At 39.0% G+C, this 16,736-nt stretch overlaps 1 protein-coding gene across 4 annotated transcripts in view; it reads left to right on the forward strand.

Moving 5' to 3' along the window:
* BRAP (BRCA1 associated protein) overlaps window positions 1–16,736 on the forward strand; it is a 33,091-nt gene that overhangs the window by 12,325 nt on the left and 4,030 nt on the right. For 2 of the 4 annotated variants that reach the window (XM_059676356.1, XM_059676352.1), the window contains 7 exons: window positions 599–712; window positions 1,743–1,891; window positions 4,446–4,521; window positions 6,229–6,367; window positions 6,971–7,080; window positions 9,133–9,222; window positions 15,560–15,663. In XM_059676356.1, the coding sequence (XP_059532339.1) occupies window positions 599–712; window positions 1,743–1,891; window positions 4,446–4,521; window positions 6,229–6,367; window positions 6,971–7,080; window positions 9,133–9,222; window positions 15,560–15,663 (782 nt within the window). The remainder of the gene's footprint in view (window positions 1–598; window positions 713–1,742; window positions 1,892–4,445; window positions 4,522–6,228; window positions 6,368–6,970; window positions 7,081–9,132; window positions 9,223–15,559; window positions 15,664–16,736) is intronic. The other 2 variants (XM_059676353.1, XM_059676355.1) reach the window with 2 other exon arrangements.

Below are 16,736 nucleotides of genomic sequence, written 5' to 3' on the forward strand. Positions count from 1 at the left end.
AGCTTTGCTTTAGGTATTACACACTGGGTTGCTTAAATTTCCTTATGGGATCCTTATCATGTATCATTATTACTTGGTTTATTGACGAGATCTTAGCTTTTCATTCCAGTTCCACATGTCCTTTATTTTTTTGAACATAGATGCTGACATATTTTGAAAATGACTATTCCCTAACAATCTTCCATTAGGATTTGGTTCCAAGCTTTGCAAAAATAAGTGTTTTGCTTTCAGCTGCTATGAAAGTGCTGACTAGAGGAGAAAAAAATACTGCTATCAAGGGAAGTGTTGACCATTGCTGGTCGAATAATAAAATTATACTAGCTGTCAGTTTATTACACATTAGTAGCTTCTTCTTGTTCCAGTAAAACTATCATGTGTCAGGAAACATTGTAGAGATGTAGGATATTGAGCTGCAGAGTTCGATTAGCCTATGAACCTGCTTCCTGCTTCTGTAGATGTTACTTTTGGCCGTTGTTTTTCTCTCTCTCCAGTATAAGTTTTAAAAGACAATGAAGAGAATAATTGAAGCTATGCATCTTGAATATAAAGCGCGTTTTCAGGCTCTCAGTTTTTTTCTTTTCCCCATTGGTGTACCTAGGCTGATGCAGATAGTTTTTATATGGCATGCAATGGCCGCCAGTTCAACTCAATAGAAGATGATGTTTGCCAGCTGGTCTATGTGGAAAGGGCTGAAGTACTGAAATCTGAAGATGTAAGTATGAATAATCTTTATATTTGATATACATATCAGAATGGTATAAAGTTGAACAGTAAGATATCTACGGAAATGTCCAAAATAGGCCAATCCATAGAGACAGAAAGTAGATGAATGATTGCCAGAGGTCGGGGTAAGAGGAGAGTAACTGCTGATGAAAACGAGGTTTCTTTTCAAAATGATAGAAATGTTCTAGAATTAGGTTGTGGTGATGGTTGCTCAAACTTGTGAATAACCAAAAAACAAAACAAAACAATAAACACCCACTGAATTGTATACTTTGGTGAATTTTATGTCTGTTTTAAAAATTGTCCAGAAATGTAAGTAAATAAATAAAAGGATATTATCTGTATCATTGAAAATTAGGTTCATCTATTCTAGATCAATGAAACATTGCCTAGAGCCTAAAAGAAGTGTTTTTATTTTAAATATCAACCCTTAATCCCCATCCTAATTTATTATGTTTTTATTTATTTTAGAGAGGAAGGGAGAAGGATAGAGAGAAACATCAATGATGAGAGAATCATTGATTGGCTGCCTCCTGCACACCCACTACTGGGGATGGAGCTGGCCACCTGGGCATGTGTCCTGACCTAAATTGAACTGTGACTTCCTGGTTCATAGGTTGACACTCACACCTGCCAGCCAGATTCTGCTGCTTTTCTTCATTTGTATTCTGTTATAATCATAGACCTTTACACTTAGAGTTAGGAGTCTGTTGACATTTTAGATTCTCTGTTTTAAGGTTTTGAAGGCAGTCTCCCTTCCTAGAATGTCAGCTCTGTGAGGGCAGGGATCTTTTTCTGCTTTGTTCTCCTCTGTATCCCCAGTGCCTAGCACAGTGCTGGGAAGATCGGAGGCGCTCAATCAGTATTTGTTGCTTGAACAAAAATTTTAAATTATTTTCACAGAGCAATAATGTTGAGAATATCCTTCCAGGAGTCAAAAGGCAATAGGAAAACTGTTGTTTTAAAAAATTAGAACTGGTGGATGAAGAGTGAGGCTTATGTGAGGTGTTTCATTCTAGGGTGCCAGTCTCCCTGTGATGGATCTGACCGAGCTCCCCAAGTGCACGGTGTGTCTGGAGCGCATGGATGAGTCCGTGAATGGCATCCTCACCACGTTATGTAACCACAGCTTCCACAGTCAGTGTTTGCAGCGCTGGGATGACACGACGTGAGTACAGGAGCGAGCTCGTCTCCCAACCCTATTAAAGCCCACTCTTACCCTTTCCCAGAATTAAAATAGCCACCACCAAAAGTGAACCAGTCCAAGTATTTGACTTTAAAAAATATACATGTTTTTATTGATTTCAGAGAAGGAAGAGGGAGAGAGAGATTGAAACATCAGTGATAAGAGAGAATTATTGATTGGCTGCCTCCTGCACATCCGCTAATGGGAATCAAGCCTGCAACGGGCCTTGTGCCCTGACTGGGAATTGAACCGTGAGCTCCTGGTTCATGTGTCAACGCTCAACCACTGAGCCACTCAGGCTGGGCTCCCTTTTTCCTTTTCATTCTCAGGGTCATACATACAGTTCACAAAGGCCATTCTGACACTTAGATTTCAGAATTAGTTTGTTTTCTTATCCAACCACTACTACAGCTGCCACACAGACCACAGGGATGGCAGAGGGCTAGTTTCTAGTTTTGACAAGACGCCTGCTGCTTACCAGCTGCCATTTCGTTATTTCTTCAAGTTGTCTTCTGTCTTTTCTGTTGATACTGAAGAAAGAGACAGACTGGATCCTTTAACTTTCTCTTAGGAACACAGACTTTTCTTTTTTATATATATTTTTATTGATTCCTGGGAGGTGGAGTGGGGAGGGGGAGGGAGAGAGATAGAAACATCAATGATGAGAGAGAGTCATTGATTGGCTTCCTCCTGCATGCCCCCTACTGGGGATCAAGCCCGCAACCTGGGCATGTATCCTTGACCAGAATCAACCCTGGGACCCTTCAATCCACAGGCTGATGCTCTATCCACTGAGCCAAACCAGCTAGGGCAACACAGATTCTTTTTCTGTGACAAGAACTCTGTGTTCTTCCTGCTGATTTCCTTTTGTTGGTTTTATTTATGCAGTTGGGTAACAAACTGATACTAGTTGTTTCTTGAGCATTCTTTCTTCTTGTGCCAATTCAGTTAGCCTCAACAATAATTCACTTTGTATCATCTTTGCCCATCTGACAAAAATATTAATGGACAGTACTTAACTCAGTTACTTTGCCTTAAGTATAATTGAAAAGGGTTAATGGATTTTTTCAGTGTCCCTTTTTTAAATTTTATTGAGGTATAATTGACAGTCAGAAATTATATATTTAAGATGTATGACTTGATGACCCAATCTACGTATACATTGTGAAATATTAAATATTCACCACAACCAAGCCAATTAACATAATCCATCACTCATACTTTTACCATTTCCCTTTTTCCTTTTTTTTTTTTGTGTGTGTGTGTGGTAAGAACACCCAAGATCTACCCTCTTAGCAGATTTCAAGTACACAGTATAGTATTAACTGTAGTCAATTAATGTGCACCAATTCTACAAACTTACTCGTCTTTCGTAACTGGAACTTTGTATCCCTTGACATCTTCCTATTTTCCTATCCCCTGGATCCTGGTCACCATCTTTCTACTCTATGTATCTATGAGTTTGGCTTCACCGTCGTTTTTTGTTTGTTTTTTTAAATATATTTTTATTGACTTCAGAGAGAAAGGGAGAGGGAGAGAGATAGAAACATCAATAATGAGAGAGAATCATTGATCAGCTGCCTCCTGTACACCCCACAGTGGGAATCGAGCCTGCAACCCAGGCACGTGCCCTTGACCAGAGTCAAACCTGGGACCTTTCAGTCAACAGGTCGACGCTCTATTCATGGAGCCAAACCAGCTAGGACTTCACTGCTGTTTTTATTGCATTTTGTAAATTGAAACTTGAGTACTCACAGAGCGCTGGTATCTTCTTCCACATGATGTTCCTTTTCCTTATATGTGTCATGTGCATTTCAGGAAGTACATTGACTTACTTTATTTTTAATTTGGTGAAATTTACTAGAGTTTAGTTTCAACTCTTTTTTTTTTAAAATATATTTTATTGATTTTTTACAGAGAGGAAGGGAGAGAGATAGAGAGTTAGAAACATCGATGAGAGAGAAACATCCATCAGCTGCCTCCTGCACATCTCCCACTGGGGATGCGCCCGCAACACAGGCACATGCCCTTGACCAGAATCGAACCCGGGACCCCTCAGTCCCCAGGCCGACGCTCTATCCATTGAGCCAAACCGGTTTCGGCTAGTTTCAACTCTTAATAGCAACCTTGAGAGGACTGGATTCATTTTAAATTAAACTTTTCAAAGTGGGTATAAGGTAGATTATTTAAAGTAAAAATACCTTATGGGTACCTAGACATGAAAAAATTAGTAACTTGTCTCAAGTCCCTAATTCTAGCCCATTATGTAATCCTTTGATTATGTAAGTTTTAGACAGGAGAGTGGGAAAAGGTATGAGGCAGATGAAGATTTCTCCCTTTCCTCTGCTTTATCAAGATTCTGGGTGTTTTTTTTTCTTCATTTTGTTTGCAAATAGCTCAGAAGTATATTTTGAGTGCTATTTTTAGTTATGATAAAAGATATTAGAGGAGTATTTAAAATTAAGTTTTTTACTGTTGGGTTGTATAACAGCTGTTTTCTATTTAATCTGTCATTATCTTTTGGTGTCTTGGATAGGTGCCCTGTTTGCCGGTACTGTCAAACTCCAGAGCCAGTAGAAGAAAATAAGTGTTTTGAATGTGGTGTTCAGGAAGTAAGTAATGCATGGTGGGAACGAATAATGAACACCGCTTTAATTGTCTGGGATTTCTTTCTGCCTTGCGAGGCTTGAAATACTTTTGTGAGACTGATTTTTTTCCTTTTTGTCTAGTGTCAGGCAAGAAATATAACTATAAAAACTGACACCTAAGCAAAATACTTTATGGTTTTATTTTTTGTTCTTTGAAAAAGCCTATACTTTTATTGATAAGTTATGAATTTTTTCCTTGCTATTTGCATGGAGTTCCATTAAAGTCAGAATAAGAAAATGATTGACCTGTAAAAGCATCCTTACTTTTGGGTTTTAAATATATATTTATTCAAAGCTCCTATAGAAACAACTCTAAATCTTATTCTCTGTCAGCCCCTTCCTACCATGAGTCAGGCAGTCATGTATTTTTATTTTATTTTATTTTTTTTCATAGAAACATAGATTTATTTTGATAGAGACATGCTGAAGACAAAGGGCTGAAATAAATGAGTAATTGTTAACATAAAATAATAGAACATTTTAATAAAAATATTTTTTCTTAAACATTAACTTACCAGACACTGAATAACTGCACAAATTAATAAGCGTAACACAAATAAACCTATTTTTCTTGTTTTCCAAAAGCGAAATATTTCCTGTTGTGCACACCAAACAAGTCAGTACAAGACTAATGATGTGGCCATCGGCTGCTAAAATATTCGTCGCTAGTATTAGTAGAGAGAAATGGTGCACCTGTACGTAGGCATGTAAGGGAAATGAATGCAACACAATTATAATAATCAGTCATTAGTGAACGTTGTAGTTTGTTATTAATAATTATGTATAACAGGATATTGTAAAAATTAAGTTACAAAATTTTTATTAAAATGTTTCTTCCATACCGTTATATTGGCTGGGCTGCAAAAATACTCGTGTGGGCCGCAAGTTTGACATGCTTGATGTAGAGTAGAGCCTTAGAGACTCAAGGTAAGGAGACTGGAGTTTAAGTGTATTGAGAAGGAAAGGGAGTTTCAGTTACTGTATTTGAAAAGTTCAAACACAGCGCTGACTATGTCCTTGGACTGCTCTACGTGCTTTACAGCTATGCACTCAATCATTTAACAAGCCTATGAGATCGATGCCATTACCATCCCTATTTTACAGATAAGGGAACGGAGGCCCACGGAGATTTCATGACATCATCCCAGATGCTTGGATATAGCAGAGCCAGGACAAACTGTCTGATGGATTTATTTATTTATTTTATTTTTTAATGTATTTTATTGAGTTTTTACAGAGAGGAGGGCGAGGGATAGAAAGTTAGAAACATCGATGAGAGAGAAATATCAATCAGCTGCCTTCTGCACACTCCCTACTGGGGATGTGCCCCCAACCAAGGTACATGCCCTTGACCGGAATCAAACCTGGGACCCTTCAGTCCGCAGGCTGACACTGTATCCACTGAGCCAAAGCGGTTAGGACTGAAGTTCACTCTGGTTGCAGTATGGAGGACAAAATGTAGATGGGCAGGAATAGTCCAGGCCAGCGATCATGGGGGCTTAGACTCAGGGATGACAGTGGAAGAAGTTAGAATGGCTGGTGTCTTACTCTGTTCAGATTGCTGTAACAAAGTACCAGTACTTTTGCTTCTACAAAATGAAGCTTCTAACAGCAAAGAGATTATCTGTCATGTATTTTTATATAATTAAAATCATATATTTTTCTTGGCAGAACCTTTGGATTTGCTTAATATGTGGCCACATAGGATGTGGACGATATGTAAGTCGACATGCTTATAAGCACTTTGAGGAAACCCAGCACACGTATGCCATGCAGCTCACCAACCATCGAGTCTGGGACTATGCTGGAGGTGAACACCACTCTCATTCTCGAATTTGGGTTCATTCTGTATGAAAACTTCTCTGTCAGAATCTCTCACAGCTTGAAACCTTTCTGACAGCTGTGGCAAACTCGAGCCCTATAGGGCTTGATTTCCTATGACTGGTCTGAGTTGCACCTTATAAAGAAATTAATATTTGCACCTTAATATTTCCATTCTTGCCTTTCACTCTTTTTTAAATTCAAATGCTTTAGCTCACTTTTAAAAAATATATATATTTTTATTGATTTCAGAGAGGAAGGGAGAGGGAAAGAGAGATAGAAACATCAATGATGAGAGAATCATTGATCAGCTGCCTCCTGCACGCCTCCCACTGGGGACTGAGCCCGCCACCCGGGCATGTGCCCTTGACCAGAATCGAACCTGGGAACCTTCAGTTCGCAGGCTGATGCTCTATCCACTAGGGCTAGCTCACTTTTATTTTTATTATTATTTATTTATTTTATTATTTTTAGGGCTAGCTCACTTTTAAAGAAATAATGCAATTTAGATCTGTGAAAACAAAAATGTCAGTTAAAATAGTATGGGAGACCCTTTTCATTCTGACCTTGGTTGACTCATTCTTTTCTTTAGATAATTATGTCCATCGACTGGTTGCAAGTAAAACAGATGGAAAAATAGTACAGTATGAATGTGAGGGTGATACTTGCCAGGAAGAGAAAATAGATGCCTTGCAGTTAGAGGTAAGATAAGTTATTAGTAATTACTAAATAGCTTTTTACTATTCTAACTTGAATGGTGTTTTAGATTTTTAATTTTGCCATTTACTCTGCATGCCAACTTTTTTTAAAAAGTTCTTTTACTGCTATAAATGATTATTAGAATATTTTTATTCTGGTTTTCTTCCTTGAAAGTCTAAGTTTCACTGTGCCTTATTTTCAATGTGATATTCTGAGTCGTCTCAAGTTTCAGTATTAAGGTTGTCCTCTGTAGCTGCTCTAAAACTGGAAGTTAAGAATCTTTCTGTTGGCATTATAGTAACAGTTGTACATTGAGCAGACTTGGTGGGAATGAGGAAACCTCAATAGTATCTTTCCAGGGAGCTTTTCCCTATATATTGGCTGGCATTTTATGAATTTGATGCCTGTATACATAAAGCCATTTTTGGGTACTCATATATTTGAAGAAACAACAAAATTAGCACAGTCTATGTTTTCTCCATACCAGTAAATCCCGTCTACTATAAAATTGATGTCATGTGCATTTTATGTTAATGAAGTTTAACACAAGTCCTATTTTATATAAATTAAAAAATAATTATCTTAACCTTGGGAGGAAATGGACATTTAAAAACTTGCTCATTTCCAGACTTTTAAGGTCTGATAGATCAGTATAATGGCCTAAAATAAGGCTTATGTTGTTACCGTTAATAAATTATATTGAAAAAATATTATTATATTGCTATATCACAGTAGTTCACATCTTTTATATTAAGTTTTTAGAATGTGTAGCCCTTCCATAATAGTTAATAATAGTATGTCTTCAATGAATATTCATTGAGGGTTGCTGTCTGTCAGCCAGTCCTCCTGGTGGTGGGAATGTAGCATTAAACAAACTCCCTGCCCTCATGGAGTGTGCATTCTGGTGACACACACACATATTCTCCCGATTGTCCTTTCCCTCTGTTGCACTTTCAGTTTCTTCTCTAGAATGTGGTTAGACTCTCTGCTAGTCTCCTAGAATAGTCTTTCCAAAATGCAGGTGTGATCTGACCAAGCCTTGGCCCACATTCTCAATGTGATAACCCAGAGCCTTCCATAGACCCCAACTCTCCACACCCTACACCCCAGCCTTATTGGTACTTCTTCATCTCTGAAGAGACATATACATCACAGCTCACATCAAGGTCCAGTAGTTCTCTGGAACCATACCTCTCTCTTTATCTCCTCTTCCTGTCTGTTAAGAGCCCTCTCAAATCTCTTTCTTTCAGAAGTCCTACTATGTCCTACTGTCAGAAGCCATCTATCCTTTCCCCGCAGTTACACAGCACTGTTCATTCATCCATGTAAGCAGGCAGCAAATGTTTCTTAACATCCATGTGCCAGTCACTGAGGATATAGAAATAAAGATAGAACCCTTGCTTTCAAAGAGGCCAGTCGTGGAAGACAGGCAGATAAACCAGTAATTAAGTGCTAGTTTTAAAAGTGCTATTGATAGGCATAGTGCTGTGGGAACTGAGAAAGGGGGCACGTAACCAAGGCTGGGAGGTACAGGGTAGATGGATAACCTGAGTTGAGTTACCCTTTGATTTAAAAACCATGAGGGTCTTTTTTAAAATACATTTTTATTGATTTCAGAGAGGAAGGGAATGGGAGAGAGAAACAGCAGTGATGAGAGAGAATCATTGATTGGCTGCCTCCTGCATGCCCCCTACTGGGGATCGAGCCCACAACCCAGGCATGTGCCCTTGACCATAATCGAACCCAGGACCTTTCAGTCTGTAGGCCTACGCTCTATCCACTGAGCAAAACCAGCTAGGGCACCTTGTGGTTCTGAAAGTCAGTTTGAACAGGAACATATGTTTTTTTACTGCACATTTCCCTGTTTGTTCCTGACTAGATTGTAAGCTCCAGGAGGTCAGGAGTATAATTGTGGTTTAGTGAGTAGAGTGGAACCAAGGTGTAATATATATTTGATGGTTACTCGTACTCTTCCGTAGGCCATTAAAAGTAAGCTTTTAATTGGATTTCAGAGACTGACAACAATGACTTACATTTTATTATTTATGTTTTCAGTATTCATATTTACTAACAAGCCAGCTGGAATCACAGCGAATCTACTGGGAAAACAAGATAGTTCGGATAGAGAAGGACACAGCAGAAGAAGTAAGTTTCTGGTTTAGTGACTGATGAAGTGCCACGTGGCATGGGCAATCTGATGTTGGTTTGGGAAAAGGCAGAGTACAGAGACAAAGGAATCTTTGAATCTTGCTTCTTAGTCTGGTAGACAGGTAAAGAACTGTTCTGCCTCTAAAAAGAAACCTTTGTTCTATGTATGTCAGTTATGTTGCAGTAAAGCTGGAGTTAGGGGAAAGAAGAAAAGAAAACAATTTGGAATCATTTGGCTCACCTCAGTAACCTAACTCTAGGTAAGGATTCCAGAGAGAAGTGGTAAACACCTGAATTTTCATTATATTAGAGACTTAGCCTATGAAGGCACTATTGTGGGACAAGCTAGACCAGCCGTGGGCAAACTACGGCCCTCGGGCTGGATCCGGCCCGTTTGAAATGAATAAAACTATTGAAAAAAAAGACCGTACCCTTTTATGTAATGATGTTTACTTTGAATTTATATTAGTTCACACAAACACTCCATCCATGCTTTTGTTCCGGCCCTCTGGTCCAGTTTAAGAACCCATTGTGGCCCTCGAGTCAAAAAGTTTGCCCACCTCTGAGCTAGACCACAATGAGAATGAAATTAGTCAAAAAGGAAAAGGAAGATAAAAAAGGCAAATGCAATCAACTAGGTATAGTATAAGAAGGGGAGAGAAGCAGACATGTATTCTCACCTAAGATTATTAAATCAAAAAGAATATATTAAAATCTTATTGTATACTGAGCTCTATACCAAACTAAGTTAAGGAAGAAATAAAATTCCTGGCATGTACCTTAAAAAAAAGAAAGGAAAATAGAAATCTTGCATTTAAAAGCTTTAAATTTTGGGCTTGGGGTTTTATTTGGTAATTTCAATAAAGTTTTCTAGTGCCTTGTGTTATTCTATTTAAAAAAAGAAGTATATACATGAGAGTTTGTAATTTGAGTCAGCCAGTTGGTTTGTGAACTTGGGAACAGCTGCTTTGGGGAGCTGAACATGGGCCTCTGAGGCAACAAGATGTTACTTCTAGAAGTTGATGGGAACAAAATTGGGCAGAAATGCTAGAACTTCAATGGTAACCATGTTTCCTTATTGGTCTAGGACAGTGATTTTCAACTGGTTGTTCCATGGCACACCAGTGTGAATTTTTAAAACATAGAATACCTGACTATGCAGTCAGGGGCACGGACCTCTTTTCCCCTAGATCCGTGGTCGGCAAACTGCAGCTCTCGAGCCACATGTGGCTCTTTGGCCCCTTGAGTGTGGCTCTTCCTAAGCCTTAGGAGTACCCTAATTAAGTTAATAACAATGTACCTACCTATATAGTTTAAGTTTAAAAAATTTGGCTCTCAAAAGAAATTTCAATCGTTGTACTGTTGATATTTGGCTCTGTTGACTAATGAGTTTGCTGACCACTGCTCTAGATTGTAAAATAAAAAAAATGACAACATCCAGTACAGCAATAGCTGCCTGGTGTGAATGAATCAAAATGTATACCCCCCCCCCTTTTTTTTTGTCAGATTGCAAAGCATACATTTTTGGTGTGCTGCAGAATTTTAGTAACTAGTTTATGTGTGCCATGAGATGAAAAAGGTTAAAAATTGCTGGTCTCAGGCAGTGTCTTCAGATTTTAACAAAGATGCCATTTTCAAAGAGATGCCATTCACTACAATATTTAAAAGAGAAAAGTGGTGTGGTTTTGGTTGAAACCTAGATGAAGGGCTCAGAGCTCCACCTGCTTGGTTTTCCCTTTGTCTCCAGCAGGTACAAGGAGTTCAGAGGTTCCCAAAGAAGGATTTTGAAAACCAGTGAGCACTGCAGGGTTCACGTATAATTAGGATGCTAGAAACCATTTTCTGAACCTATAGACAGTGTTCTTAATTCATCAATTCCCTTAGTATTAAATAAAAGACTTTGAGATTTTTTTAAAATGATTTTCTTAATAATTTTATGAATCCCCACCAGTAACTGGGTCTTCAGATGGAGAATGCAGAGCTGGGCCTGGGGCTCACCTCCGAGTCGCATTATCCTGGAGCTTAGCAGGCAGGGCCTAGCTCTCACTTTATGCCAGGCCCAGGCGCCCTGGTTTCTGGGTGTGCCTACAAATGAGAAACTGGGTTTTTAAACATAAGGCTTAACACCAACTTTAAAAGAATGTTTAGATCAAAGTTCTTGATGAAATTCTTTACGACCCTTCCAAGTAATAGAAATACCTTTCCAGAGGCACTCAAGTTCTGAATAGGGCTTGATTGGGTACATGGGGGAAGGATACACCTCTGACAGCATTTGGAAGAGAGCTGGCAACCCGAGCAGCCTCACTAATGGGTTTTTCCACGGGCTATCCCAGCGTGACCATGAAGTGCTTCATGCAGACCCTTGAGAGCTAAGTTCAGGATTCTCTGCCTTTTAAGATTCTTTAGGATTAACTGCATTCTCTAACACATGCCCATGAAAAGTCCAGGGACAGGGGAGCTAAAAACTGTGAAACTTGTGTTTCCATTTAGGAAGGGGTAATATGGAGGCCCTAAATGAAAAGCATGAAGGGCTTGAAAAGAATGCTTTGTTTTCTAATAACAAATGTTGCTTATCCATAAGGTAATGGATGGTTCAAGCCTTTTGCTCCTGCCACTGTCCTCCTTTTGCCCACTCTTCTGTCCATTGGCACCTCCAGCATGTGCAAGGATTACCAGTAACCGACGTGGATCTCACTGACAGAGATTCTTGTTCATGGGCCTCATAAAAAGTTAATGTGGAGGAGGAGGAGGGTGAAGGTTGAAATGGATTGTGAACTTCAGTTACAATACTATTCCTGTCCCCCGTTGCCTTAGGTAGTATAATTATTCTAGCATGTGAGCAGAGTCTGTGCTAGAAAATGAAGCTCATCCCCACTTGAAGGTGCTTAGTTTTAACGGGGCCACATATGAAGAACACAGGTGCCGCTTTTCTCTCTGAACTCTAGACCCATGTTTTCAGACAGTGTTTCTCCAGCTGTGGGTGGGAAATGAGTTTGGTGGACCACAACTGGCATTTTTATTAAACAGAATAGGATAGGCGTAAAATATCAGAGTGCATCACATTTAAATTTGTTTTCCGAAACTCCTGTTTCAGTTGTGTCTTTTTATGTTCCTGGGTGTTTCTTACTTTGGGCTAATGGTCAGAAATGTTTTAAAAAGCACTAATTTAGCCCATTGTAACATCATCTATAGTAATATTAGAAAGCTTCTTGGTGTTGCTTGATATTTTTCATTTTATTTAAATGTGTTCAGTTTAAGTCACTTTAGTGACCAAAACATTACAATTTTTTAAAAATATCTCCAAACCGGTTTGGCTCAGTGGATAGAGCATCGGCCTGAGGACTGAAAGGTCCCAGGTTCGATTCCGGTCAAGGGCACGTACCTCGGTTGCGGGCACATCCCCAGTGGGAGGTGTGCAGGAGGCGGCTGGTCAATGTTTCTCTCTCATCGATGTTTCTAACTCTCTATCCCTCTCCCTTCCTCTCTGTAAAAAATCAATAAAATATATTTAAAAAAAAAAAAAAATATATATATATATATATATATATATATATTTCTCTATTGATTTCAGAGAGGAAGGAGGAGGGAGAGAGAGATAAACATCAATGATGAGAGAGAATCATTGATTGGCTGCCTCCTGCACGCCTCCTACTGGGGATCGAGCCCACAACCCAGGCATGTGCTCCCGGCCAGAATCGAACCTGGGACCCTTCAGTCTGCAGGCCGACGTTCTAGCCACTGAGCCAAACTAACTAGGGCCAGAACATTACAATTTGATTCCATTTCTGTCCTTTCCAATTCCCCTAAACTAACAGGAGCCAGTCTAGGAGAAAATGTCAAAGGATTTAGTGGTCTTTTATGTTAAAGCAATATTGAGGAGAAAAATGAATACCAAACTAGAATTAAAGCAATTTTAAGGCTATTTTTATTTTTATGACAGAAAAACTGTCAGAAATCTCCCTTTAATTGCATGCTTTTATAACTTAATGGTAGTAGGCTATAAAGTTAATTTCTCCAAAGTAGTTTTTTTCTTATTATTCAAAAAGGGAGACAGCTCTAGCCAGTTTGGCTCAGTGGATAGAATATCGGCCTGCAGACTGAAGGGTCCCAGGTTCGATTCTGGTAAAGGGCACGTGCCCAGGTTGTGAGCTCAATCCCTGGTAGGGGCATGCAGAAGGCAGCCCATCAGTGATTCTCATTATTGATGTTTCTATCTCTCTCTTTGTTCCTTCTTCTCTGAAATCAATAAAAAAATATATATTTTTTTAAAAAGGTGGACAGTGCTTTTAGAGACCTGTTAGGCCGTATTGGCAAGTGTTTAAAAAGGAAATGTTGCCGAAACCGGTTTGGCTCAGTGGATAGAGCGTCGGCCTGCGGACTCAAGGGTCCCATGTTCGATTCCGGTCAAGGGCATGTACCCGGGTTGCGGGCATATCCCCAGTGGGAGATGTGCAGGAGGCAGTTGATCGATGTTTCTAACTCTCTATCTCTCTCCCTTCCTCTCTGTAAAAAATCAATAAAATATATTTAAAAAATAAAATAAAATAAATAAAAAGGAAATGTTGCCCTGACTGGTTTGGCTCAGTGGATAGAGCGTCAGCCTGCGGACTCAAGGGTCCCAGGTTCGATTCCAGTCGAGGGCATGTACCTTGGTTGCGGGCACATCCCCAGTGGGGAGTGTGCAGGAGGCAGCTGATCGATGTTTCTGGCTCTCTATCCCTCTCCCTTCCTCTCTGTAGAAAACCAATAAAATATATTAAAAAAAAAAAAAAAGGAAATGTTAAAAGCAATGGCCCTTTCTCCTGGATCTCTGCTGAGTTTAGAACTCACCCAGAGGTCACTTTTCTTTTGCTATAGAGAGGTTTAGAACTTGGCTTTGGATCCAGACTTGGGGTCCAGTCCTGGTCCCACCACACTTTATTTAGCTGGGTAAACCTTGGGTATATTACCTCACCTTTCTGAAAGCCTCTGTTTCTGTAAAAAGTTGACATACCTAATCATTGGTGTATTATAAGGAGATACTACTTACAAAACACCTAGCAGGTGCCTGGGCCATAGGATTTAAATTCTTAGTTACTATCAGTTCCTATGATTATTGCCTCACGATTCACCTAGCCCCGTAGTCGGCAAACTGTGGCTCACGAGTCACATGCGGCTCTTTGGCCCCTTGAGTGTGGCTCTTCCTAAGCCTTAGGAGGACCCTAATTAAGTTAATAACAATGTACTTACCTATATAGTTTAAGTTTAAAAAATTTGGCTCTCAAAAGAAATTTCAATCATTGTACTATTGATATTTGGCTCTGTTGACTAATGAGTTTGCCGACCACTGACCTAGCCTCACTACTTTCCCTTTCACCTAATCTTCCCATGTTGTTAGACTGGTAGAGTTGAGGCATTTCCCAAATCTTCACACCTGAGTGAATCTAGTGTCTGCCTAGCTAGACTTCAGAAGACTCTTGGCTAGGATTGCTGCCATCTGACATAAAACAGCAGAATCTTTCAATTCTCGTAAGTTTTTAAGACAGTGTAAGAAGAATTAGTTCATATATATTGCCTTTATAAATGAACTCAATAAAACAAGAACGGATTCATGTACCATATGGCTTTATGGTACATGAGAAATTGAATAGTGAATTGGGATGGGGAACCCCAAACAGAATCAGTTATCACATCATTCTTAGAGTAGATGAGTTTCTTGCATTATTTGGATAATAGTTTTTGGAATGTAATCTCAGGAGAAAAACGATGGTGAGTTGAGCATGGGAGGGGAGGCCCCGTTCCAGTGTCTCTGACAAACCGTCTCCTGCTCTACTGCCTGGAACTGTTCCTTTACTTCCGAGCAGTTTCACTTGACCCTCAGCAGTTCCTGATCCTTTGTTCATCCTGGTATAGAGAAATAGTAACCAAAAAAAGAATTTCTCAAATATTTTATTCCTATTACTGGAATTCTTTAAAATGATTATCTCACCTTTTCTAAAATTGGCTTGTCAAAGTTATACACAGGTAATTGGAAAAAAATTTTTTTGAGAAATTAGCTCCAAAGGCCACACAACTTTGTCTTTGTGAAATGAAACTGATCTCTGCCCTAACTGGTTTGGCTCAGTGGATAGAGCATCAGCCTGCGGACTGAAGGGTCCCAGGTTCGATTCCGGTCAAGGGCATGTACCTTGGTTGCAGGCACATCCCCAGTAGAGGGTGTGCAGGAGGCAGCTGATCAATGTTTCTCTCTCATTGATGTTTCTAACTCTCTATCTCTCTCCCTTCCTCTCTGTAAAAAATCAATAAAATATATTTTTAAAAAAAGAAAGAAACTGATCTCTGTTTGTTTTTTCAGATTAACAATATGAAGACCAAATTTAAAGAAACAATTGAGAAATGTGATAATCTGGAGCACAGACTAAATGACCTTCTAAAAGAAAAGCAGTCTATGGAAAGAAAGTAGGTATAATTGGTCTGTTCTTTAAAGGAGGCATTTTATTGTAACAGGCAACATAAACAGATAATTTCCTTCACTCCTCAGGAAATACTCATTTTCAAGTATATCACCAGGTTTTCAGGGGTCTATCTATATGTAGAGCAAACTTACTGTGATTTCCTATTTATTAAAATCACTGTGTTTCATGCCAGATGGATGCCGTAGGGAATGCAGTGTTCTCTCCTGAAATGTGCAGATATCTTCTACATTTGCCTGTAGAAAGCAATTTCCTTGTTCCCAGAGCCTGTAGCTTCTCTGAGCCATGGTGGCTGAGAAATGATAGGAAAGAGACCGTGTCTAAGCTAGAGATGGCATGTGATCTGACCTTAGACAGGAATTAAAGGCCAAAGATATTGAATATGGAGCAAAAACCTCATGAACAGCATGGCAAGACCATCACTCTACCCCTGCTATATGTGAAGATGGTTATTACTGATTAAAATTACTTTTCTGGTCTATGCTATACTTACAAAAATAACTGGATTTTTACCTCCAGACAAATGGATAAAAAAATGTAAGGGTGATAATTGTTCCTTAAAAGTTTTTTAATAGACCTTTTATCTTGGAGTAAATGTAGATTAACAGAGGTTATAAGGTAGCACAGAGTTCCTGTATACCCTTCACACATTCCCCCAAAAGTTGGATTTTTAAAAATAGTTTTTTATATGTGTGTGGTAAAAAATCTATATAACAGAAAACTTGTAACCATTTTTAAGTGTACAGTTCAGTGGCATTAAATACATTCATAATGTACAACTGTCACCACCATCTGTTTCCAAAATTTCTCATCACCAAAACAGGAACTCTTCACCAAAGGTTTAAAAAAAAAAAACACCACTGTGATAAAATCCCAACATTAGTAGAAATACAAATTAAAAATCCTCCTATACTTTTACCACTTTAGTAAATTGAACTATATTAAAGAATTAAAAAGTGAAAACTGGAGGTGTTTTCCTAGATCCCAATATCTGGAAGTAACCATTATTTAACAGTACCAGTGAATATTTACTCTTATAGATCTGCTGTACCTATAGAA

This window comes from Myotis daubentonii, chromosome 19 (assembly GCF_963259705.1).
Source record: "Myotis daubentonii chromosome 19, mMyoDau2.1, whole genome shotgun sequence".
Classification (NCBI taxonomy): domain Eukaryota; kingdom Metazoa; phylum Chordata; class Mammalia; order Chiroptera; family Vespertilionidae; genus Myotis; species Myotis daubentonii.